The sequence below is a fragment of the Equus quagga genome, chromosome 11 (assembly GCF_021613505.1).
Source record: "Equus quagga isolate Etosha38 chromosome 11, UCLA_HA_Equagga_1.0, whole genome shotgun sequence".
NCBI classification, from domain to species: domain Eukaryota; kingdom Metazoa; phylum Chordata; class Mammalia; order Perissodactyla; family Equidae; genus Equus; species Equus quagga.
Window position 1 is genome coordinate 64,932,947 of NC_060277.1, and position 26,207 is coordinate 64,959,153.

At 49.7% G+C, this 26,207-nt stretch overlaps 2 protein-coding genes across 6 annotated transcripts in view; both read left to right on the forward strand.

The window, feature by feature from the left end:
- Positions 1 to 21,474, forward strand: part of STX8 (syntaxin 8) — a 242,540-nt gene extending 221,066 nt beyond the window's left edge. Inside the window, exons 8-9 of one of the 4 annotated variants that reach the window (XR_006890656.1) lie at positions 19,788 to 19,917; positions 21,295 to 21,474. Coding sequence is in view for 3 of the 4 variants with exons in the window: in XM_046676080.1 (XP_046532036.1) it covers positions 11,733 to 11,824 (92 nt within the window). In the remaining variant the exon portion in view is untranslated. The other 3 variants (XM_046676081.1, XM_046676082.1, XM_046676080.1) reach the window with 3 other exon arrangements.
- Positions 21,475 to 21,501: 27 nt separating this feature from the next.
- Positions 21,502 to 23,726, forward strand: LOC124247086 (uncharacterized). Of its 2 annotated transcripts, XM_046676084.1 has the most exons (4): positions 21,502 to 21,645; positions 22,976 to 23,166; positions 23,347 to 23,502; positions 23,669 to 23,726. In XM_046676084.1, exons 1-4 carry the CDS (start codon positions 21,502 to 21,504, stop codon positions 23,700 to 23,702), a joined length of 525 nt encoding a protein of 174 aa, XP_046532040.1. In that variant the 3' UTR covers positions 23,703 to 23,726. The 2 variants fall into 2 exon arrangements, with proteins under 2 accessions (XP_046532040.1, XP_046532039.1); XM_046676083.1 differs by lacking the exon at positions 23,669 to 23,726 and having other exon boundaries at positions 23,347 to 23,656.
- Positions 23,727 to 26,207: the final 2,481 nt, after the last annotated feature.

The following is a 26,207-nucleotide window of genomic DNA, read 5'->3' on the forward strand; positions in this document are numbered from 1 at the left end:
CCCTTAACCAGAGCTTTGGTCAAAACAGGTCCCATTTGAAGAGGCTGTAGGCACACCATCAAACATGTCTGGTAAAGCCTTAAAAATAAGAAAAGGGAGTATTTATTGAGCACTTACTGTGTCAGTTGTAAACATTCCCAGTACATTATATTTACTACTGTTATCCTTGTTTTACAGGTGACACCCAGATAGGTTAAGTAGCTTGCCCATAATCACACAGATGGGAAGTGGGGTAGCCAGGATTTAAACCCAAGCAGTCTGGCTCTAAAGTCATGGACTTAAGCATTCCTTATGTGTCCCTGTCACTATATGAGTGAAGACAATATGACAGCATATGTAAATGGCTCACTGTGGGAAAGGTGGAATGACCAGGGAAGAGGCGGAGAGTGGTGGCGGTCTCCTGCATCAGCTGGGCCGGCCCTTTAGTTAGGAGTAACGGAGGAAGTTCCAAGGGTAAACGAGTTCAGCCTAGAAGGTAAGAGCTATGGGAAAGATGTCTCCAGGGGTACTTGGAGTGAGAGTGGAGATTTATTGAGGAAGAGACACAAGAGTCTGGGTAAACCACTCAGTGCTGGTGGGCTGGAGGAGAGAGGATGTCTGTGTCATCAGAAGCAAAGGAATGGAAGCTGTAAACGGCCCATTAACTGGAATAGTCAAGTAATGAAGATTTGGGTGGTTCCTATGACCTCGGTACATTATAAAGAAATTGTTGTATTTTGGAAGACTTTGTTTAAACATGTGGTTATCATCCAGAAATTACTTTTTTGGGGCACTTACTGGTAGAAGTGATGAACAAAGCAAAGCTAGTATCAAATCCCTTCTAGAATGTTGGCCAAGATCTTACTGCTACCCAATGCAGCAAGCAGGTGACAAATCTGAACAGGAAGACATATCCATCCTATAACAAGACCAAATTAGGTTGAAATGCAAAATGGTAGAGTGCTAAATCTAGATTAGTTGGCAAGTTTGACAATTTTAATAAGAAAAGTTATTTTCTTGCCTGACTTTCTTGTAGAAAAGTCTGTGACCAACCAGTTATGGTCACTTCCCCAGAACCAACTTGAGACTGTAATGATAAAAAGAGGGGTTATGATTCAGTGACTCTAATCATATATTCAGTACCATTCAACAGGAATGGAAAAGCAGCAGCACCTCGTATCCAGGAAACTGTCAGAAGGGACCTCTTAGAGCAGATTGCCGAGCATGTCAGACTATACACCAGCAGCGCCGCTAAGTTGAGGTCTAGCCACGTAAACACACGTCTGCTCCGTGGCCAGGCTGAGCAGCTTGGATTTCCAGTGTGAGATTCGGAATGAGGGGGGAAATCGCCAAAGCAGAAAGGCCTCAGGCCAATTATGCAATTAGCCAATAGCCTATGCTGGCCTCCACATTTGTTTAGATAAATTTTGAAATCATCAGCAAGCTCTTGAGCCAGATTCTTTGTGAGGAGAAAGTCAGACTATATAAACCTGCATAGCGCCACGCAGTATGGGTGTGGGACAAGTTCTGCTTCCCACCCCCAGGCGGGAGCAGAATCGTTCTGTAGGGAGACCTTTGGCTGTGGGTGGCCTGGCATGGTCCTGGGTGGGAGTGGGGAAAGGGTCCGCCACTGAGGGTGGCCACTGGAGCCGGAACATAGTGGTCAGGCTGCCATAAGCATACTGCCTGCCCAGCTCTGCCCCAGAGCCCCGCTTCAGGGCTCACCCACCAAATGTGGACCTGTAGAGGGGCTGTTAAATAGCAGGGACTGAGCTCCAGGAGAGGAGGAGGGCTCTTAGCTTCTTCCTTCCAAGATGACCTTTTGGACCCAGAAAGGAGAACTGGGCTACAGTTGCTTTTAATTGAGGCACTCAGAGTACTTCCCACGTATCTCATTTATCCTCATGACACCCCTGAGAGGTAAGTTTGTTTGAGATTTATACAAAGTTATGATTATGCCTATAGATTTGAGTTCCTGACTCTATGTCATTCTAAACCTTGAGTCTCATCCCCATCTCACTTTTCCTAACATAACTAAACCCTTTGGGGAATGAAACGTCTCAGGCTTTAGCCTAGCCAAAGGGTGATTTTTTCCCCCTTCCTTTTTTGTTGTTGTTAAGTTTGATTTATTACTTACCATTCTAGCCAGGCTCGATGGATGTTCATAATATTATAAATAATGTGGATTGAAAAGATTGTGCTGAAATGTTTATTGCATTCTTAGAAAGAGAACAAGGAACGACATGGAGAGCGTGGCTGTGGTGAAGGAGGGGCGTGAGGAGAGAAGGAAGGCAAAGCTCGCTCCTAGGATATTTTAGTGTGTCAATAAAAGACAGTGCTCTGAAAGGAAAGCACTTATATTACAGTCCTGCTATCAAGAATGCAGAAGTGTTCCAGCGGGTGTAAAGAGTATACTTCAAGAATGTAAGGACCATAAGGAACTAATCACTAGGCATTCCCTCTCTCATTTCCTCACCCACTTTGCTCGAAGAAAGCCGTTAACAGAGTCCGTCCATGCTTTAAAACCAGCTCACCAGCGTGCTGGCTCTGGGGTACCCTCTGGGATGACAGGCAGCTGTGGCTAGCTGTGTGTGAGTGAGAAAGTACCTCCTTTTGACTTATTTTGCACCCAGTGCTTCAGCACCCTGAATCTTCATTCTTTGGGTGCACTAGAAAAACAAAATGTTATCTAAGATCAGGACCCCTGATGCAGGGAAATAAATATCACACTGCGTATTGCATCCAGCAATTGCATTTGAAGCTGAAATCATACCAGCTTCTTCCTGCTGTGTAGTTCTCATCACAGGTTCTTCTTCCTCTTCTGGGCCTTTCCTTAGGATTTTGTGAGGAAGAAGAAGGGTCAGAGTTCCTTAGCAGCTAAGGCCATCTGGGTCAACCTGATGCTAAATAGAAGAGTCTGGCGATCCAGTGGGGGTGATTCTTTGAGCCTCTCTCTATTCTAAGCCAGAACAGTCTTTTGTGCCCTCCAGCTGCTGCTCTGGTCTCGCAGGCCTCCTCAGAACAGAACTGTTTTTGTCAAGAGGAAATGAGGCCAAGGTGATATTGGTGTGGGACTGGAGTGAATGGTGACGGCAAATGAGTTTTGTGTGTTGAACACATCCCAGGCTGCTCCACTTCCTCACGAGGCTGTGTCATCAGCAGGGACAGTCATTGGGTGCCTGCTTTGTCCCAGGACAATGGCCTTCCTACCAACTGGGGACCCCCAACCCATTATCTTCGTAGTGCTCAGAGAAAGCCACAGCTCTTCCTGTCATGTTCACAAAGGATATTTGGTTTATGATGTGGAGAGCTTCCAGTGAGCTTTCGATCCTAACCACTAAACCAGTGGTTCTCAAGCTTCAGCACCAGAAGAATCACGTGGACGGCTTGCTCACCTCAGCCTCCTAGGGCCCACCTGAGACTCAGGCTCTGTAGCGGGGAGGTGGGCCTCTTGAGGTGGCATTTCTGGCCAGCTCTGAGTAATGCTGCTGCTCCTGCCATCTCGCTGTGAGTAGCACTGCTCTAAACAAACGTAGCATTTCTATTGTTAGGTAATTTTTGGTAATTTCCTTCTCAGGATGTCTGCGAATAGAGGGTGATAAAAAGTTACAGGGAATGAATGAAAAGTGAGCTGGACTGTTCAATTCAATACAAAGAGGGTCCGCTTGGCTGAAAACTCCGAGTCTAAATCATCTGTGTTCAAAAGAAACCACAGGCGTCTGGTAAAATCCCAACATTTCACTAAAATTTCACACTCTTCATTTACTTGAAAGATGCATACAGAATATGTTTTCCTAGAATTTTTTATTGAGATCGTTAACCACTAATGGGCGATATATTGATTTTGAGTTTGGCAGTAGCAACTGTATAGAGTTCTGTAGAACCAATACTCCTTAATAACCGGTTTTATTGATACTTTATACTCATTCATTCATTCATTCATTTGACACATATTGAATTACTGAGCAGTTACTATGTGCCAAGTACCTTTCTGGCTGCTAGAATATCTCCACATTAACTACCACCGAGTGACAAAAACATCATTTGAAATCCATACTCCTGACTCTTAATATCACTATTTGAGTCTAAACTATTTAGACACTATTTGAGTCTAAACGACGAGCAGCTATCCAGTCAACCAAAACACAAGTACATATTGAGTGTGTGTTATATGCCCCTGTGGATAACACACTGAGACACAGCCATGGAAATGCATGGTCTGCCCTTTCAAAGAATTTACACACTGTGAGGGAAGGTAAGCCAGGAACCTAATGGATGGTTAATTTACTCAAGTACTACGTCAATTTCTGTCAAGTCTGTGTTCAGGATGCAGAAGAAGCCTAGGAAAGACTGCCTTGGGCATGGGGGAGGGAGTGTTCTGAGGCGAGGCCTAAAGCCAGTGCTGGCTGGGTGGGAGCCGGCAGAGGGCTCTGAGGCGTGTGAGCGATCCCTGCCAAGGCTCAGAGTGTGAGAGAGCACGGCGAGCTGAGAGTGAGGGGCCAAGGTGGGAAATCTGGACCATTGCATTGGGAATGTGTCATCATTCAGCTTTTTTTATTTTGCTTTGAAATGATTTCTGAAACATCTGACAGACCATGTTTAATGTAAGCCAATAAATATCTCAAAGCCAAATCTGACATTTTGAATTGTCTGTTCTACTTTTTTCAGGAGAGTGGATAAGGAGAAGTCATGACATCATTTTAGTATTATCCTCAAACACCTTTTATTATTTGCACTAACAGCAAGCATTGGAAAGGCAGATATTATGTGTTTTTGTGCATGGCACGTGATAGGCAAATACCTGGTATTGGCTCAAACAGGCTAATGTGTGACCCACGACACTCACATTGTGACACCACACATGGCACCACACATTGTGGTCATCAGCGTGCCTTTCTGTGACTCTATTTTTATGGTCTGTTTAAGCCCCTCACACACTGGCCACCTTCAGAGAAAGGGAGAGGAGACAGACTTCTGCCTGGGTTGCCTCAGCCTGGAAAGTGACATACGCCACACTTCTTGTGACAGTTCTCCAGTCTGGTTCCCTCAGAATCAGCCGTTTCCCAGTCTTTCGGCTCTGCTACCGTGAATCCTTGGGCCTCAAATACTTCTCTGTGTCCTTCTTGCCAAGAGAATCCTTGCTCACCAGTTTTCAGGCTGGCCATATTCTAGAATGGATGGCTCGGGGTCTTGTCCATTTGCTTTCAGTAGGCTCATCGGTGACATTGTTGAGTCTGGGCACAATGTCAGAGCTGCATGGGGCTTGGGGGGCACTGGTTTCCACTCTAAGTTTTCACTTAGGGATACCCACCGTTTGCTGCTGCACTGACAGTTGCCACTACTGAAAGTGGCAGCCACTCTCTGCGAAGGTCAAGTTCTGTGGATGCTCGGATGATATGCTCTCCATAGAAGGATGTCTTTGAGGGTGGGGAAAAGTGCTTGAGAATAGTACTGAACGGAAGTGACATCATTGCAGCATTCTGCATGACAAAGGGAGCGTTCACTCCACAGTGTGAATACCCTGTGGTGGTACCATGCATTTGGTATGAGAGCTCTGCAGCCTGTCCCTGTTGCTCCTGCGTATTTCCTAGATCCAACTGCAAGTCCGATGCTGCTTTTGGAAGAGGCCCATGACACAGCGCAGAGCAGCTTCCAAGTCTCTTTTTTTGTTCTCACTCTACCAATCTTGGTGACACTCACGGGGCCAACAATTCTGAGGGCTCTCTTCCTGCTCCTAATGAGCAGTTAGCAGCTGACCAGTGTGCTGGGTAGTTTTCGCTCCATCACGGCAGCCCAGCATCTCTCTGCAGCAGTGTCGCTGAATTAGTGTTCCAGGGCCTAAAGAGACCATGGGGCACTCTGGGTAGGCGATACACATCCCTCTGACAGGACAAATAGGAATTGCATTTTATTGAAGTGCTCTTAATTTAGGTGTTTTTATACATCCTGGCATACAGACTTGGAGAATTTTGCATGAACGTAAATTTCAAAATCTGTTTTCATGATAGAGTCTTTGACAAGTGAGAGAGAGAAGATTTTCTGGAAAAGTGTGGCAGCCATATTTGGCTGCGCTGGGAGTCACGCTCAGGGCAGGAGGCTGGCGGGCTTCTCAGAGGGCCTTCCTCCTGTGGTGTGCAGCAGGCGGGTCTGGGCAGCAGTGAGGACTTAAGGTGACCACAGATGGGGCACAGGTCAAAGCATCTTCTGTCCAAAGATTGGTGATTGTGAATGCCACTTTTATAGCAAGAACAATTTCCAGTAGGTCATAGTAGCAGCTAATGTCGGTCGAGAACATGCCATGCGCCAGGTAGTGTGCTCAGCGCTGAACTTTGTACCTCTTTTTGTCTCCATGACCACTCTGGGAGCTGAGGGTTAGTGTTCTCCTGATTTAGGCTTAGAGGATTAGGTCCCTGACCCAGATGGCCGAGCTGTGATTTGAACACAAGCCAGCTGGTTTCTCAGCCCACGGTGCAACTCTAGTTGCCACGCTGTACGGCCTCCCAAAGAGGGAACCCTTGTGTTCACGCCTGCCTTCATACGCTTTTGTCCTGTCATTTTGCTGCACAGTTGGCAAGTGACACACGGTGCTAGAAGCTAGTGGGCCAGAGAGTTTCAGATCACTTAACGGTGACCACTTGAAAACAGGGGTGACCTCTTGAACACAGTAGAGCTAATTTTTCAGCCTCAACCATGGGGACAGGCTTCACAGCCAAACTGAGTAATCATGACATATGTTCTGGTTATTTGGGAAAAGGCAGCTCTTAAAAGGAAAGGACCACGTCTGGCTGCTCTCTCCAGCCCTTATTTTTCTTTTCTCCCACAGCTCCTAACGGTCATCTTTCTTCCGCCCTCCCCACTGTGGCTCTTGGTTATCTATAGTCCGTGTCACCTTGGAGGCCAAAGGAATGCTGAGACTAGGTGGGGGCAGATATGGCCTCTGAAATGACAGAGTTATCCTCTACCCAAAACACCAGAACTGGTGCTAGCAGGCGCCACTTTAAGTGAAATGCATTTCCCCAGTTTCTTCCAAACTTTTGGTGACAGCTTGTGTCTACTATTTCATCTGACTTCTACCACCACAACCTGGCCTCCTTTTCAATTTCAGCAACCAGCTGGTGGCCAGCACTATTATAAAGTGAAAGGGCTCCTAATAAAGGCAGCAGCCATCAGTTTAAGAAGCACACTTCTTTTCATTTGGGCACAGAACTGTCACAACAGGCCATCTGAGGAATAGCCGCTGTCCAGGGAGCAGCATACTGCTTCTTGCTTCGTATTAGACCCCACGACCCCACAGACCAGGCAGGTACCAGAGTTCGCTGGCCAGGGTACCCTGCCCTGGAAAGTGCTGGGTGCCCATTGACAAGTTCTTCCTCTCCAACTCGCCTTTTCCTACACTCCATAATAAGTCCCTTTTCTGTTTCCAGTTGTCATTACATCACCCTTCATTCCAGCAAACTTTCGTAATGTGTTATTTCTAAGCTGACATATTATTAACATTCAAGGATGGCAGTTTCCTGGTGCCGTGTAGGAAGGCACCCTAACCTTACCCGCAGTATGTTTCCAGATCCCACTGTGGGATGACGGGTTTCTGGAAAGTATTAACACTCCTTCCCCCTTACACATTTCTAGAACCTGAGGGAAAGGGGATCAATGCCTTTGAGCTACCTCCTACCATACACAATAGGAAGAGATGAGCTGTATTTTTCTTTAAAGTACTTACCACTTTCAAGCACACTACATGATTTACTTATTTTGGTTTTTGTCTGTCTTCACCCACTGCACCCTTCAACACACCCACACATACAAACACACACACACACACACACAAATAGCAACATAATGAGGTCAAGGATCTTTGTCTGTCTTGTTCACTGCTGTATCACCAGTGCCTAGAACAGTGCTTGGTACCCGTACATGCTCAATCAATATTTGTTAAATAAATTAAATTCCAGTAGTGATACAGAAACCCGAGGATATCAGTATTGCTTTTGCTTTCCTAACGACATCAGGAGTCAGGACCTTCTGTTTCATTTGTTGATGAAACATTTATTGACCATCTCAATGTGTAGTATGTGTAATGTATATAAAGTGCCTAGCACCACTCAGGGTGGTAGGTGTGGCTCTTATTAGAAGCACTGTGGTGGCAGGAACAATGTGCATTCACCTGGGACCTGCTTGACCCAGACACCCGATGGGCCCCTACGTGGTGTGCCCTGGGGGAAGAGGGATCCCCAAGAGGGAAGTCTCCAAGCAACTAATTCACCCCTCCAAGGAGTTCTTGTTAGCTTTGTTTACAGAGGGGAGCTCTCCTGCACTGATCTGTGCTCCATATACCTCTTGCCGGAGAACTTGAGCACATCTCTTATCCACTTTGACTCTTCAAGACATCTATAACATTATATATCTACAACGTTAGTCAATCTATAACATTAGTCAAAGAATACTGTAAAATAATAGGATATGTGGCTGCAAAAGAGAAGAGTTGGGTATCTGAGAAGGCCTCTTAATGGTGACAGCTATTTCAGTTGGGACCTCGTCCCATTCAGAGTAGGTGCTAGATGCAACACAGACTGTCTGCTCTGAGGAGCAGCACCTTTGGACTGTCCGCTCTCAGGAGCAGCACCTTTGGACTGTCCTTTCAGCACTGGACCAGTAACACGAAAGTGTTCTCATGTTACTCTCATGTTTTTCCAAATCATTAGAGACAAATAGTTATTTTTGCTGATGGGATCTTTAGTGAAAGATCTTGGTTGCATGTTAAGAAGCAATGACTGGCATTTAAGTTAAAGAACATGGAATGTATTGGAATGATGTTGCATTATTTGTGACAATCTAAGGAATATTTGAGCCAGCGAGTTCTCAGGAAGAGTTGGAACAAAGGTGCGTGCTGGGATCTTCAGGACCCAGTTTGTGGATCACCCTTCTCCAGTGTCATCATTCCTGTAACTGAGCCCCAGCTCTGCGCAGTCCAGAATCCCAAATTCCAAGAGGAGAGAGCCTGACTGGCCCCACTGGGGCTCCACCGCTGGCCCCATGAGCTGTGTCTGCAGAGGCAGGGTCAAGGTGAACAGACATGGCTACTGCCAACCTCTTCTCCCTCCCCCGCCCCAACAAATATGTTCTTCTGAGGTTTGGAACTCAGAGACTCAGTTCAGATCTGCCACCCAGTAGCCTTTGGCATCTTGGCCAAATGATTTGCTTAAAAAAAAAATCAGATGGATAAGCATTTGATGTATTGAAAAAGCATTCTCTTGGTGGCCTCTCTGCTCTGCCTTTCCGTACCTGAGTTAGAACTCTGGCCATGGCGTCCTCCTGTCGCCTTGCCCGCTCTCCCTAATAGATGCCAGGTGATGTTCCCAGTCCATACAGCAAAAGGAAGGTGTTTGTAGTGGTGGATCCACAGCCTGACTGGAGCCATCCAGAAATCTTTTGACACTTAGTCAGGAGGGAATTGTCAAAACAAGATATCCATAACAGAGTTCCTGACTGTCTTTTCAAAGACACTTGAATTTCTGCCAGACTCCAGACAGCTTCACATTCCCAGGGGTAACACGCAGCACAACGAGGGGATATTTCTTGGCAAATATTGATGCGCCAGAGAATAGGCATTAAATTATTGACTTGACAACTCCTAATAAGCTGCTTTTGATGGCTGATATGAAGGATTATCTATTTACAATTGAATTCTGTTGAATTGTGGCGATCGCTGGGCTGAACTTATTTCAGGGAAGGGAAATGAAGAACACTTTAAGAACACAGATGGGGCCTAGAAGCTAGCCGGCACTTTCTGTGCGGGAAGCAACAGTAATGGCTGAGTTTTCACACACTCCCTCTGAGGAACGGTGTCATCTGCAGAGGTTTTTTGTTTTGCTTTGAGGAGGAGGGGATGGGTTGCTTGTCTGCCTCTATCATGGGGCCGGGAGGATCTTTGCCCCCGTTGGACCTGGCCCACACTAGGCGCTCAGTAAACACTTGTTGAGTTCGTTTCTGCTGTGAGCGAATCCAGCTATCTCAGCTCCTCTTACCCATCGCAACAGCTTGACCAACAGGTCTTCCCACTCTGCTGCAGGTCTGACTGCCCTGGGCTGCTGCGATGAGCTCTCACATTGGGTCTGTTGACCAAGTGTCGGCCTCACCGCAGCCTGTGGCTGTGACTGAGGCCTTCCTTCCCCGGATCCCAGAGCCCAGACCCCAGGAACCTGCCTTTTTCTAGGCCTCCACCCAGCTCCTCTGCCCTGTCTCTTGCAGTCTTAATTCCTTTTAATTTCCTGTTTCTGGGCAAGTCCTTTTTCTTTCCTCATCCCAACCCCCACTCCTCTCAGGTCACCTTCCCCTGATTCCTGCTGAGCATGCTCTCACTCTCTGGCCCCCAGATGTCTCTCTCTCCACCACTCTCTTCTCCCACAGTCGGCTACCTTCTCTTTCGAGTTGATTTTTTTCAAGTTTTTCTATTCATGAAGAGCATTACCTCTTGTCTGCATAGAAATGGGGTGCCAGCCCAGGGACTGGGGAGGTGAATTTTTTCCAGATGTCCTGGGCCTTCAGGAGACGGGGGTGTGGGTGGGGGGTTGCCAATGTAAGGAGGGTGCCTCTCTCCTCCCCATGTCACCTCAGCACAAATCCAGACACACTCCGGGGACACTGGGCCAGTCACATCAGAGAAGACCACAGTTCTTACCTTCAAGAAGCTTGTACTTTTCCGAATGGAGCCAGTGTTGAGTTAGCGGCTGTGTGCCATGCCCTTGGCCATTATGAAATGTCGCCTAATCCTCCTGCAGCTTTGGGAAACGGGCGTCATCCCTCGTTAGCCCTGAGGTGTTGGGTAACTTGCTCCCTTAGGCTAGCAAGGGGCCAGGCTGGAGTTGGCAAACCCTGCCTCTTTCCCCCATGCTGTGTTCCTAGACTGTCATCTTGTCGAAAGGCAGAGACACAAACACAGTCACAGACACGTTCGGTCCGCATCACATAAAGCCGAGATAAAGTTGAGATCTGTTTAGTTCAAGTTTTCTTTGTTTTCAGTCAGAACCAAAACACAGGCGGATTCCAGGCCCTAGCTTTGCTTTCTAATGTATTTCTTTGAGGAGTTGCGCTGTCACTTCTGTGTCACAGTGGGTTTCCACCTTCTCTGGCAGGACTTCCGAGGCCTGCCCAGGTTGCTTCCTCTCCCCCTCAACCCCAGCTGCCTGAGTCAGGCTGAGCTCCACAATGCTCCTTCCCAGAGAAGGTGGCCATTTGCCCGAAGCCAGTCCTGCTCTTGGCCTCCTGCCTTCACAGGGTTGGCCTAAAGGCATTGTGGGGTGGTTAACCTCTGAGCCCCATTTTCTCACCCGTAAACTGGGGAAAATTGTTGCTCTATTAGCCTCATTGCCTCATGGTGGGGATAATATGGGGCTTGAGCACGGTAAAACTTTCTGAGCGTGTGTACTTCATGGCACAAGAGTAACTCTTGTTTTTTACTTCTATTCATGTTTTGCTGCTGCTATCATTTTCGTCGTCATTGTCATTATCATTCGTGCTGCCATAGCTAGAGTGCCCAGGCTCGCCAGCCTCTGAGGCCCTCTCTGTCCCACATTGTTGAATATGTCATGGTGCAGGGCCCAACTCCACAGCTCCCTCAGGCTTCCTGCGCGTCTTCTAGGTGCCCCTGGGGGTTTCTCTTAACCTTCTTCTCTCGCCCGTGACCCCATCCTCAGCGTCTGCCCCTGCCCTGACCTTCCCTTCCTCAAAGGCCTTTCACATTTCGGTTTTCACAGCTTCTCTCACCTGGTGTCCACTTGGCTGTGCTCTGCTTGCCTTTGACTTCAGCCAGCGTCTCGCCCAGCACAGCTGCCCTTCCTGTGGCTAATCACCGAAACGGATGCTGCCAGATGTTCCACTCTGAACTTCCAGCCTCGCCTGGACACCCGTCATCTCCGCGGGGCCTCGGCTAGAGCTGGGCTCTCCGTTTCTAAACTAAATGCCACCCAGGTGTTCCTCTGGTTTTGCACCTCTTCCTTCTCTTGTGGAGTGAATGATGTTTCATTTCTGTTGTTCAACTGAGAGGCCAGCTCTCTCACAGGATGCTTATGGCGCATCTGCTGTACACAAGGCACCATTCTTAGGCAAAGGGTTATATAAGGAGCAAAAATTATTGTCATCAGAGCTGCCATTTAGGGAGTGCCAGGTATGTTCTAGAAGTTTTATGCACTTCATCTTACTGAATCCTCACAGCAAGCCTATGAAGTCGGAAGTGGCAGGTTTGAAGTCAAGTGTCCCTGACCCCCCAAACCAGCACCCTGCCACCACGTCAGACTCTGTGGTCCCTGTTGTCGGAAATCCTGTGACTTAAGGAAAGAAATAGTAATAAATAAGAATTGACAGATGAAGGACAGTCGTTTGAGAGCATTGACCTGGCTGTAGATGCTTCTCGGACTCCAGGGGACGCGCGGTCTGGTGGACTGAGCAGTCTTCCTGGAGGAGGTGGAGGCCCGGCCGAGCAGTCAGCAGCTGGGTCCTGGGGTCGGGTGAGGAAGGGACGAGGGTGTAAGCAGGCGGGGAGAGAGGCTGGAAGGTCTGTTGAGGAGGCCGGGGAGCCCGCTGGCACTGCAGAGGGAGGTTCACCCACCAACAGGGCCACGAGAGCCTGGAGGGACGGGCTGATGCCTGAGGAGAGCAGACCGAACTCAGCACATCAGTGAAGACTTTGGCTTTGCTCAGTGTGTGAAGGAGAGCACAGGGCGGGGAGAGTGAAATGTGGGACCATGGGGGACATAGGTTCAAGAGGGGAGAGAGCAGAGGCCATAGGCGCCCTCTCCCACCACCCCCACCACTCGGGCAGACCCAAGCCCCCAGGACGGCCTCCCCTACCTGCTGAGCTTCTGGGCTGGTCGGAAGAGGGCAGCCCCCACCCACACCCTGCGGCCACGAACAGGGCACACAGGGCAGCCTAGGCCGAGGGGTGACCTCGAGGGCACCCGCAGCTCCCCAGCCGCTCAGTCTGAGATCACAATGTCAATATGTTCACCTTCTCTGCGTGGCAGCTCCCCTTTTCTTAGCTTATTTGCCCAGTAATGGGATTAAAGGGAACATTTACATGAACTTTTGAAAACAAATATTCCAGTTTTGTCTTTTCTCTTGCTTATTCCCCACCTCAGCTCAGGAGTCTGCTGCGAAAATTCTGTTTGATTAGTGAGAACCAACTGGCTAATACATAAGCAAATGTCACCCACTGATGGGCTGGAGAAAAGCCCCCAGACCTGCAGCCTTTCGTAAATGTCCTCTGGATCTTTCGAGGTTGTTAGCTGTGGAAGGGGTGTTTCTTAGCCCTAACTCTTCCAGGGTGAAGAACAAGGCAGAGAGTAAGGGATTATATATTTTGGTTTAAAACAACCAACAATAACAGGCAGCCAGTGTGGCTTTCCTGTGATAAACAAAACCAAATAAAAGGACTTCCAGATAAAATTGCCCTTCATATCCCCCTGCCTCCCGCCCCCTCACTGCTCCGTGCCCCCTGCTCTCCCACCATGCTTGTCTCCACCTTTCCCCGCAGCTGGGGGGAGAGGGCAGGTCCGGGGGTCTGCGCTCCCTCTCACGGACTCCGCACTCTCCTCGTCCCCCTCCTTGTCAGCAAGAGCTCGGTGCTGTTACCTGGCTCAGCTGTGGCAGGGGTGTTGGCAGCACAGCCTCCGTAATTTGCAGGTTTCCAGTGTTTCACTGGAAAAAAACATGGACCATTAATCCAGATGAACAATCTTCAGAAAACACAACACTGTTCTGAGAGGCCGTGTTTCATATCCTTTCCCAGTTTGAAAAGGAGTTTGTTTTCTTACATCTTTTTTTAATTGCCATGAGCTGGACTTGTAAATATTGTAAGTGGGTGAGTAATACTCATCTGGTAAACTGACCAAAGGAAATGGACCTTTTTTTCCACTCTTGTAACTCTGGCATCCCCTGCCTGCCCTGAAAGGGGCACTGGGCACTGGGAGGAAACGGCCTTGCCAGGTGCCAGCAGTGCCAGGCGCGGAGCTGAGTGAGGCGCGGAGGAAATGATCCCGTTGTCAGGAGCCGCGCCAGGTGTTTTTGCGCTAGGGTTGGGGGCAAAGAGCATTCATTGTTTAAGAAGTTGGCAGGTCCCCAGAAGTTCAACTGTCTTTCCTCGTTCTGAAATGTCAAACATTTCCTCAGCTGGGGGATGGATGACTAGCCCCCCTGAGGTTGGAGCACTACTCTGAGGCAAGAGAAAGAGGTTCTCTCTCACACGTGGCTGAACACTGTGCAGATTCTCCCCGTGGCCATCCGGCGGGATGGTCTCCTGCGTCCTCTAGCTGGGACCACTTTCCTGCGTCTGGAGTGTCGGAGGGTCTTTACTGCCCCCGTCTTTAAGAAATAGCACAGCTTCTGTGTGGTGGTGGGCTTTTTTTAATGATGCCTTATCTTTTAGTGATACTTACTGAAGTAATTGTAGATGAAATATGTCTGGGATTCATTTCAAAATAATACACTGGGGACAGGGAGCAGGTGAGGGTAGCGATAAAAGCAGGTTAGCCATGAATCGATCCTTGTTAAAGCTGAGTGATGGGTTCATTGCAGGTCACTACAGTATTTTGTCTACTGTTGTATTTGTTTAAATTTCTCCACCATAAAAAGGTAAAAGAAGGAGAAAGGGAGGAGAAGAAGAAAAAAAGAGAGAAGAAGCTCTTTATCCCAGTTTTTTAGCCCAAAGTCTGGGCCTTTCTCCCTGATAAACCCCACGCTGTCAGGAGTCAGGATCCCCCTAGACAGGCCCCCTGGTGCAGAGGGAGGTTGAGTCTGGGCCAAGGGGTCGGTCCCACCTGGATTCCATTTCCAGCTCTTCCTCTTACCAGTCGTAGGGCTTCGGGAAGAGAGTCAGCCTTCGGGACCCTCAGCTTCTTTGTCGATGAATTGGAGTCGAGAGTTCTCTATAGCTGAGAATTAAGCGAGGCGATTCACCCACTGCAGTCAGTACAGAACCTGGCGTGCGTGAATGTTCCATGTATGGCATGGCTTAGCTCCCTTGCTTTAAAAAGGCCCTTGGTTACTCTTTCCACAATGTCCTTCAGAGGAGAGAAGGATGCCAGCGCTGCCATCACATTCCAGGAAAGCCGGGCTTCGTAAAGAGAAAGGCTCACAGCGATAAGCAGCAAATACCTTCTCTTTGACGAAAAGAATCCAAAAGGCTGCAGCTGGCTCTTGCTTATCACCGTCACTTGCCATCTTAAAATGACTTCCTTGCTTGACCCTTAGGTGCACACCAGTTTACTTAAACCTGTTGAAAATTTCCTCCCCACAGGAACCCTGTTTGAAATGTAAAAGTCTTATTTGTCGTTGCTCTCGACGTACCCCTTTTCATCTTTGGACAAGCACCCAGTTTATCACATATTATCAAGTTAGTACCTGTGCTGTCAGGAGCTGAAGTGCATCTGCGTCTTTCACGGGTATTGCGTACCCTGTCATTCCTTTACTATGGCCCAATTTGTATAATTCAGTTTCTGTAGTAGAATGATTAGCAGCTTAAAGAGGAACCAGGTATTAATACAGTCCCAACAGGCACCCCCGCCCTTCTGCGGACACAGTAAAGGTCTCCAGAGCCAGGAGCTTCTCCCTGTCCTCCTGGTGCCTCCCAGTGTTTGTAGACTACTGTTAACCACCTTTTGAATTTTCTCTTTTCTTGGCATCCTTGACACATTTTTTCAGCTTCTCTCTCCCTGTTGACTGTTCCTTCTATTTCTTTTGTATTGGCTCTTCTTGTCCCTCCCGGACATTCAATACATTTATTCATTTATATACAAAAGGATGTGTTGTGCCTCTTTTGTGAGCAGGCTCTGGTCCAGGTACCAGGGACATGGTGGGGAACGAGGCAGGCAGAGTCCGTATCGTAGGTGCTCATGTGCCAGGGCGGAGACAGAGGGTAACTAGCTGAGGACCTAAATCATGATTTAAGAAGGGTCACTACAGAGACCCAGAGGGGACAGTGAGAGCACAGTCAATCTGAGGTCAAGAAGGAAGTGACACATGCTGAGTTTTGGAGGGCGAGTAGGGATTAACTAGGCCAAGAGCGGGCAGTGCTCTCTGGGCAGAGAAAGGACAGCATGTGTAAAGGCCAGGAGGCAGGAAGGAGCGTGGCTTGTTGGAGGAACCAAAGGCCAGGATGGCTGGAGCACAGGTCCAGAGTGTGGCTTCAGGGGCAGGGGCCAGACTGCACAGAACCTTCTAGGCCACCATGAAGAGTTCGGGTTTCACTTTAAGCCATCAGACAGCTTTAAGCCCAGAAGTAACCTGATCTGCTTTCCAGTCCAGCTCAGTTGTGGAGAGTGGATTGGGTAAAGTGAGCAGCAGGTCACTCCAGCACAGTGGCCCAAGGAGGAGATGGTGGTAACTACTGACACCTTGAGGCGTCTTCCCTTGGACTGCAAGCTTCGTGTAAATAAACTAAACCCAGATGGCTGGTTTCTTCTTCCCAGCCGGTTATTGTTCCTGATTTCTTTGTTCTCATCCTTGTTCTGTTCTTCTCACAATCGCCCTGATTTGAAAATTCAAGGTCACTTATTGGCCTCTCCTTTGGGCCATTGCAGCCTCGGTCTGAAACGCTTGCTGCACAAGGAGCTTCTTGGTCTCAACTGCTCTCCCAGCTCTGATCCCGCCTGAACATCCGTGAGAGTACTTCCTGAAACACCGCTCATCATCTGCCTTCGCTCCTCAGAAACAGCTCCTCCCCGTCTCTCGGGTCAGCCGAGGCTCCGGCCTGGCAGTTGCCTGCGCGCTCTGCCTCAGTCTGTCCGCTTCCTCCATTGCCATTATATTTCCTGGTATTGCACAAGGTAAACCTCTCACCCCAGCCAGGAAGTAGTGGGATTCCTGCCCAGCTGAAGCTTTTGGTCAACCTGAAGATGCTTCTGGAGGCGGAAATGAATAAAAAGGAGATCTGTTTTCTGGTTCTGGCAAGAAGATGGACAGAGATGATATCCACTCACACACACCTTATGACGAGCATCTCGAAATGCTAGATCAAATGTTACAAAACCCCCTGAATGTTAATGCAGAGCTGAGTTTACAAGGAAGAAAGGAAATCCCCAGATGAAAGAAATGGAGAGAGAACTGGCAACCAGAACCTAAGCAAACGAACGGATGCGGCTGCTGGGGCGTTATCAGCCGTAGTGATGTCGAGCAGGGTCGGCAAAATCCCGTGAAAGGGCCAGACAGGAAATAGGTTAGGCGTTGCAGACCACAGACGGTGTGTCACATCTTCTTCTTTTTTGACAACACTGAAAATATAAAACACGCTTCTTGGCTCATGGGTTGTACAAAAAACAGACCACCAGCCAGACTGGGCCTGTGGGCCAGAGTTTGCCCACTCCTGATGTAGAGCTTGGGTTTATGTCCACATGAAGACAGGAGGAAAAAATCTTAGGTCCCTGAGAGGGGACACTCTCGAAAGATTAGATCATCAGAGAAAGAGGGGGTATTAGAAAAAATTCACCCACTGTCACAGGGAGATGACAAAGAAGGTTCCTCAGTATCTAAAACCATGGACAGGGTGTGTTTACATGGGTTGGGTTTAAAATTTACACTACCTGAATGATATTGAACCCTGGAGATCTGTCCCTAGAATTTAGGGAACTTGGATGGGAAAGCAAATTTCATTCTTATTTTCACTAACCTCTAATTGAGATTTAGCGTTTTCTTCAATTAAGAAAGTAGGCAACAGGCCACAGCGGTATTGCTCGTGCTTGTGACTGTCACCAATGGAAATCACAGATATTTTCACATCAAAGTATAGTGCCTGTATTATCTCAGAACTTAAAAAATATGTATTTTGATAAGCATACTTCAATATAAATTGGAAATTTTAAAACATACTTCTAAATAATTATGGGGACAAAGAAGAAATTGATGAACATTTTTAAATATTTAGAATGTAGAAACTAACAACAATGAAATTATTTCCTATCAAAACTTGTAGCTTTAGAAGGGTGATATTTAGAAGAAAGATGGAAAATGAATGAGCTAACTTTCAATTCAAGAAGTTAGAGAAAGAACAAGAAAGTATATCCAAAGAAAGTCTATGAATAGTATGATTAATAAAAATGTGAAAATTAATAAACAAGAGATGATCAACAAAGTCAAAACTTGTTCATGGAAAAGATTAATGAAAAGAGGCACACTTGTGGCAAAGCTAGTCAAGAAGAAGAATGCACAACTAAGTGGCGTTAGCAATGAAAAGGACACAGATACAGCATAGTGTTTAAATTATGAGAGAATATAATGAACAGTTTTATGCCAATACTTTTGAATACTCAAAAAATGGGCAGTTTCCCAGCAAAATGTAGCTTAACAAAACCAACTCAAAAAGAAGGGAAAGCAGAATTCTTGCTGTGGGAAGCTATCCAAGTGTAGAGTGAGTGTTGAAAAGACATTGAACAGCCATTCATTCATTTATTCAACAAATATGTATTGAGTCTCCACGCCAGGCACTGTCACAGAAGCGGGGGATGCAGCAGTTAATAAAATTATTGAAACTCCATACTCTGTGTCACTTCTGTCCAATGGAACTTTCTATGATGATGGAAATGTTCTTTATTGTCTCCATCCAATATGGTAGCCATTGGCCACATGTGGCTTTTAAGCACTTGAAATATGGTTAGTGCAAGTGAGAAACGGAATTTTTGACTTTAATTTTAATTAATTGAAATTTAAATAGCCTATCATGGCCAGCGGTTATCTAGCTAATAAGATCAATAATATGTTAATGGCTTCCTGTAAGAGAATAAGTTGGTGAACTCCTGGGACTCTGACTTTTCCTCAAACGGGTCCTCAGTCTGAGGAGGGTAGTCCTGGTGGCCAAACCACCACAGCATCCTGTGCGTCTGACTCACTTGTTACTTTGGAGGGCATTTTCACAGGCTTCATCTCATCTGCTCCTCACTTCCCTCTCGGGCCTCAGTAGCTCGGGGACCTTGCGTGAGCAAAGGTTTATTGAGTGCTTCCTTCGTAACGGCGGTCCCACGGCCATGGTGAGCGCTCTTTACATCCGGGTAAGTGGAGTAGGAGGCGGTGAACTCGCTGAGTGACGGCCGCCTCGTCAGCGTCAGTGGAAGGAACGGGCAGCAATAAGGGAGATGCGGGATCTCGGAGGTGGGGCGGGTTGACCGCAGAGCTGGACGCAGGGAGCAGACCGGCTGCGAGGGCTAGTGCTCTCCTTTGTGTTCCCCAGCCAAGAATCTGAAGACATAAAACTCGAAAATAGTGGTACAAAAACTATATATAAAGAGAAAGTCCCTCTATTGGCTGGTTGTACAGGTGGGTGACTAAGTATCGGGCATAAGAAGAAAAGGCAAAGCCATGTGGATGGCGGAGAAAGCAGATCTAGAGTTAAGATTTCTTTGTAAACGCGGAAGCTCTTTGCTTTATCGATGCCTCATCAATGCAGGCAGAAAACAGGGCCAAGCTACGGGGAGAAGCTGGGCTAGGGGCTGCGCGCGCACCCTCCCCGTCCCGGGCTGAGTGGCAAGGCCCCACCCAGGTCCCCCGCAGTCGAGGTGGGAGGGCCATCTCCGGTTTGCCTAGAGCCCCGCGCTTCTGCACCCACCAGCCTGCAAAGCCAGAGTTGTGCAGCAGCAGTGCCCCGGAGCCACGCACACACACACAGGCACGCACGCACGCGCGCGCGCACACACACACCTCAAACAGAAGGCTCGGCACGGACATACTGAGGAGCTGCGTCCACCGTCCTCTCCGAAGATACCAAATAGGATATGTAGCGCTTTTCTGGTGTGGATCTTAAAGGGGTCTTTTCTGTTTCTGTTTTTCAGGGATGATTCTGGTGATTTTATTGCTGCTCGTGGCTATTGTGGTCGTCGCAGTCTGGCCTACCAAGTAGTGGCGATAAAGGGACCCCCAGCCGTGCCCTGCCAAGGATGGAGAAAGTTCAGTGCCCTTTTGGTACACGAAAGCTGCTCTCAATAAATTCCCGCAAAGCTCTGAACTCTCCATGTGCGTTGCTTCAGCAAAGGCAGTTAGCCTGACCGCTCTGGAGAGCCGCCTGGAGCATCGGGCCCAGTGTGGCCCTTTGGGTGTCTGCCGTGGTCATTTTGGTGCTAGCCCAAGGCTCCTCAGGTGGTCACGGCCCCATGGCTGCCAAGGGATTCCAGCCCCCCACAGTGTGCTGGGCGTCCTGGGGGCCACCAAGCAGTTTGTAACCTCGAATGTCTGGGCTCCTTGGGGAGGTCACATGCCCGGGTGAGAAACAAGTGAACAGCCAAGGTCATGTGCGTCCAGGCACGGAGAAGAAGGGACACGAGGCCCGTGTGGGAGGGGTGGCCACACAGGCACACATCTGGGTGTGTGATTGCCATTCTGCCCAATCCCGCTCCTAGTGGTGCTTGCTGCTGTTGCTGAGAAATATTCCTGAACTCTGCCATGGGAACTGCCTTCAGACCTGGAAGCACAATCTTTTTCATTTCCTCAGGGATAGTAAACCCATTTTCCAAGGCTGAAACACCTTTCTAAGCAGCCAGAATCAAGTCTGTTGGATGAGGTGGGGTGGGGAGTGATCAGGCTGGAAAGTACTGTTTAGGGTCCAGAGAAAGGTCCAGAGAAGTGCCTGTGTTTGACTCCTAAACTGGCTGTCACCCCTGTGTGTGCATGTATGCAGTGCCTGTGTGTGTGTGTGCATGTATGGAAAAGGGAAGACAGGTGGGGAAGGCCTGCAAAGGCTGCCAGGCCCACGGGAGCGTCAGTGACTTCTGGGTCAGGAGGGCAGAGGGCCCACTGTCCTCTCTGTGCAGAAAGCAGGCTGGGCCGGTGGCCTTGCTGGGCCCTCCATAGCTAGAGGGGAAAGAACGAAGGTGGGTGATGGGGCAGTTCGCAAAGCACAAGATTTCTCTGAGGAAGAGGAGAGAACGGGCCTGTGGGAGGGGAGTCCTGAGGGTCTCCTGTGGATTTCCCTGATACTACGGGTGACTGCCCTCAAGAGGGCCTGTGGACAGACACAGGAGCATTGTGATGCAGCCTGGCGCAGCATTGTTTCCTGGGACCTAAGCCTCTGGGGTCCTGGAAAGACCTGGGGGCTGCCGTGCGGCCTTCAGTCATGGGGGAATGGCTTCCTCTGCTTGGTAAGTCGTAAATCGCTGCAGAGGGCGGGCAGCCCTCTTCCCAGGGGCTCTTCCCTAGAGGGACTGGGTTACTTCAGGGCCCCGCCTGAGCAGTCCTGCTTCCATGTGGAGTTGTGTGGCAGTGACACACGCTTCTCTCCCATGAGAGGCCATCTAGCCCTGGACCCGCCCGGGCTCACACTTGGACCCTGCTCTGTATCAGCAGAACGGACAGGACGTGCTGCGTTCACACGCCCCAGATCGGAGCAGCCGGACCCATCCAGACATAGGTGTCTTCTCCTGCTGCGTGGTCACGCAGGTCACCACGGGCGCTGATGACGGCTCCGCACTCCAGAACCCGGGCTGATGGGCTGGCCGCTGGGGCTCTGGCAGGGGCAGAGGGGACTGTGGAAGCCTGCATACCCGCAGCGGAATGTTCCGCCCAGAAGGGAACCCGTGGCCTCTGCTCACAGTTCACTGGCCCTGCTCCACCACAAGGGGCCCAGGAAGTGCCCAGAAGGCAGAGAGCCTGAACCAGGTGGTGAACGGCCCCAGTGACGACCACACCACTTACCAGGTATGTGAGCAAGGCAAGGTGCCCTTTCTGTGCCTCTGTTTCCTCATCTAGAAAATGGAAAGACTAGTTCCTGCCTCAGAGGATCGCCGTGAAGACAGGTGAGTTAGCATGTGTGAGCACACAGCACACTGCTCGGCTCAGCCGGAGAGGATTCCTCCTTTAGCCCAAGTCTAAACCCAGTGGGCCAGAAGGTCTCCACGGCCGAGGCTCGGGGGTTCTGTCGCGTGCTTTCAGCAGAGCACACTCATGTGAGGATGGGAGAGCGGGCCGAGGCAGATCGGAGGCGCTCCTGTGTGTCTGGACCCTGCTTCCTGCTCACCTCCACAGGCTGCCAACACGCAGACCAGGGCTAGGCCTTGGAAGGGTGAGCCTTGGCAGCGGATTTACCAGAATGGCTGGGGCCACGTTTAGATGAGAGGTGGCCACGGGATGAGAGGGCAAGGAGCAGGGCCAGCTGTGAGCATGAGTCGTGCTGTCAGGGACCATGATGCTGTCAGGGGCCTGGATTGCGAAGTGACGCAGAGGATATGGAAGTAGGCTCGTTTCAAGACGGGTGTGTTCCTGAAGCAGAGGGGCCATGCTGGACGGGGGGCCAAGGGCTTTTGGGTGGTAAGGCACCTGGGAAGCATCTTCCTTGAAGGGGGGAGGGGTTGCTAACGGATCGCCCGATGGAAGATCAAGAATCTGCAGAGCCACGGCTTCTAGTCTTGTCGTGTGAAACCCCAGATCTGTACAAAGTGTCTCCTGGGAGCCCCCCACTTTGGGGCCATGGGAGGCGGCACTGAGGGTCTGTTTGACTTTCTTACCTTCTCTTGACTTGCTCAGCACGGAGCCCCAGCAACTCGTGGGGCGTCTTTGAACCAGAGCCACGGCGTCCTGGCTCAGCCACATGGAAAGGCCTTTGCAAGCCAAACACTGAGCCGATGTCTGCACACAGCGGCTTCTGTTCTTTTGACTGAGTGGGCTCTAGGCCCGGCCCAGCACTGCTAGCTGGGTGACCTGGACAAGTGACTTCACTTCTCTGGACCCACAGGCAGGGGAGGGGGGGTGAAAGCTGGCCAGCTTAGACTGTGAGGACCTGCCGTCCAAGCCTTGGGCAGGGCCTGGCTGGAGCGGGGGACAGTGCCGGGCAGGCAGGCTCGCAGGAAAGGCTCCCCCTTAGCACCCTGGGGGTGGGCTACTCACGTGAGACACCCACCCACGCCTAACCGAAAGGCAGGCCGAGTGTGGCAAAGCATACCCGAGTGGCTGGGACGAGCCACTTTGGGAATCTGTTGCATCAAGACCCACCCTAGAGTAATGTGGCTGACCTAAAGGTGGCATTTTCCAGCTTGGTTTGGCAAGACCTGGTCCTCCCCTCAAAGATGTCAGGATGGCGGTCCTGGGTGGCCCACAACGCTCTGACTCAGTCGGTGGTGTGAGCAGTAAGACCTCCCCTGAGCATAAAGAAGCAAGACTGGCCTCAGCACCCATCACCTTGGGTGCTTTCTCAGTGAAAATAAACTTGATTAAAATAACAGTGTAAGTATTGTTTGACTTAACTGTTTATTAATTATAAGCATTTTAAGTCTGGATACCATATAAAGAAATCCAGATAGCTGGTTACAACTGGTACTTTTGTTCTGTTGAAACTTCCTTATTATTAATGACTGTAACTAAAGCTTAGTTTTCATCAGCCCCGAGACAGTCTGATCTTTTCAGGACCGCCTGGGCCCCGGCGGATCCCTGGGACTCGCCTTCCACGAGGCTGCAGCAGACTTCCCGACAGCCCTCTGCTTCTCCGACTCTCAGGCTCTCTCCTGACCAGTCCGAGCGCGGCCAGCGGCCTGTGGCTGCGTTTCCCTCCACGTCAGCAAGGTGGGCCTCGGCTTCCTTCGAACCCACACTCCCTGCGGCCGCGGCTTCGGGCTCACCCCAAGAGCTCCTTGCGTGCACTGGCTCAAGGTCCTCTTTGATCCAGTTGGGTTTTCTAACCTAGCCCTGCTGAAGTTAAAGGTTTTTTCTCCTTTATTTTAAAAATAAGGACCAAGGGGCTGGCCCCGTGGCCGAGTGGTTAAGTTCGCGCGCTCCGCTGCAGGCGGCCCAGTGTTTCGTTGGTTCGAATCCTGGGCGCAGACATGGCACTGCTCATCAAACCACGCTGAGGCAGCGTCCCACATGCCACAACTAGAAGGACCCACAACGAAGAATATACAACTATGTACTGGGGGGCTTTGGGGAGAAAAAGGAAAAAAATAAAATCTTTAAAAAAAAAAAAGATCAAGAACTCATCTTTCCTCTAATTGCTTCCTACACCTTCAGACTTCCAACCACGTGCCAGGAACAAAAAGCGTTTGCCTCTTTCCGGCAATGACTTGCTGTCTCCTTGAGGCCCCGCGTTGATGAAACTATGAGTTAATTCGTCCATATACCGCATTTCTCACTGGCTCTGTTCATCCTTTCACTCTCAGTTTTTCTTGGCGTATTTCTTATGTCTTTATTTAGTCTTAGAAGAACATAGAAAGAGATGTCTGTTCGACAAAATCTGAAACCTGGGAGTGTCTCTGCTGGGACAGGCCGTCCCCATCCCAGGGCTCTGTCTCTGGGAGGAGGGGGAGGAGCTCTCCGGGAGGGAGTCTCCGGGAGGTGGCAGAGCCCGGATGCTCTCGCCCAGCAGGCTCTGGGTCTCTGACTGGATGCACTGGGCCTGGAGTTCCTGATGGGGACCAGTCAGCCACCTGTGCCCCAGCCTTTCAGTCTCTAGATGGACTTTTCCAGCCACCTTGGGCCAGTACTGAGCAGACTCAGTATACTTCCTGCATTGAGTTTGGCAGATGTCAGTGCCTTCTCGCCCCAGCAGTAGTATAAGGCCCTGGGAGGTGGCCGGGCTGCTTACAACCCGTGTTCTAGCGTCTCTGATCAACAGCGTATTTCCTTCAGGCCTGGGGCCTGGGGCTGTAGCTTCTGTGCTGTGAGGGATGGAGTGGCTGTGGTGGAGTCCCAGAGGAAACGTGGTCCTCTCCTACAGGCACAGACAACTGTCTTACAAAGGACAGGAAAAAGCCACATTGTAAAGGCCCTTGAGAACTGGACCCTTGACCCAGAATGACCAAAGCTGAGCAAGGGCAGCACAAACCTCTTAGGCCCAGCCTCTCAGCAGGTCTGAAATCTTGCAAATGGTCCAGCTGGGTCTGAACTGGCCTTGGGTTGAGCCCAGGACCGCAGTAGGGCGTGCTTTCTGTGTAGCCTGTCCCTGCCCACCCAGTGTTAGGTATGTCATTCCAGCAGGGACTTATACCTGAGACCGACTGGGACACCGGAGACCACCCCTGCCCTGGCTTTGACCCCTGGTTCTGAGAGCACGGCTCCCGTTCCTCAGAGCCGGACGAATGAGGAGGCTGGGCTGGTGCGTTTTTTCCTTGGGAGCTGAAGGCATCTCAGCCAGCTCTCTGTGCGGCAAGGAAAGGGCTGTCCCCGTCTCCCAGGGGTCAGTCGAATCTGCGTTGCCGAGGAGCCAGACCGGGCCCATGGCTGAGGCTTGTCTTCAAAACAGCTGGGTGCAGAAATTACAGCTTCCTGGTGCTCATCGGCTCCCCTTTGCATGGCAACACAACATGTGCCTAATGACTGGATTGTTTATTTAATAAAGAAATCACAGCCATTTGGAGGTTTAAATATAGCCTCTCAGAAACCCAGAGAGCTCCGCTCCTGGTGGCTGCGTGGTGCTGGCACGGGCCCAGCCCCTGCACCGCACGAAGCCTCTAGCAGTGGCTTGAAAACAATTTTTGAATTTCACTAACCCTGTTGTCTTTCCTTGTGTCTCTTCTTGGCTTTGAATAGAAGAATCTGGTTATGTGAAAGGCAGAAACTCTACTTGAAGGTTCTGAATCAGATGGGGATGCATCAGAGGCCCTGCTGTTGAATTTGGGGCAGGTGGCACACCTCTCTTTGCCCTGTCCCCTGAGTCCCCCTGACCTGGAGCCCCAGGGAGTGGCACGGATGGAACCCAGGATGATTTCTTGGGGACAGAAGTATAGATTGTCCCGTTGAGAGCCTTTTAGCCCAAAATTGCGTTCGGAGCTAGCAAGCACCTAGGACTTTCCAAGCAAAGTTGGAAAGTTTTTTGGGGGGTAGCTGGGGCTCTGTCTCAGGCTTTGTGAAGAACGCAGGGCTCTGTCTGGCTGGAGGGGGCTTAGACCAGACTCGCCAGCCTTCGCCCTCCCCGCATGCCCACCACCCACAGTTTAGGCCACCAATAAAGACTGGGAGACAGAGAACAGTGTACAAGAGTTTATTTAATTGATATCTGAATTTAGTTCTATCATGTGAGGCCCACGTTACAAGTTCCAGCTGGGTCCATTACAACTCTAACAAAAAAAAAGAAAAACTTAAAAAAAAAAAGAAAATCCACAACTTTGTCCATGTCATTAAATATATTCATATATAATAACCATAATATATTAGTATGCATTGGAAAGGAACACTGACCCAAACAATATGTCATGGTCACAACTAAACATTTACAATTCTGAGTGAACAGAACTCTGGGACGCAGGGGGGCTGAGGGAGGATGGGGGGTGCAT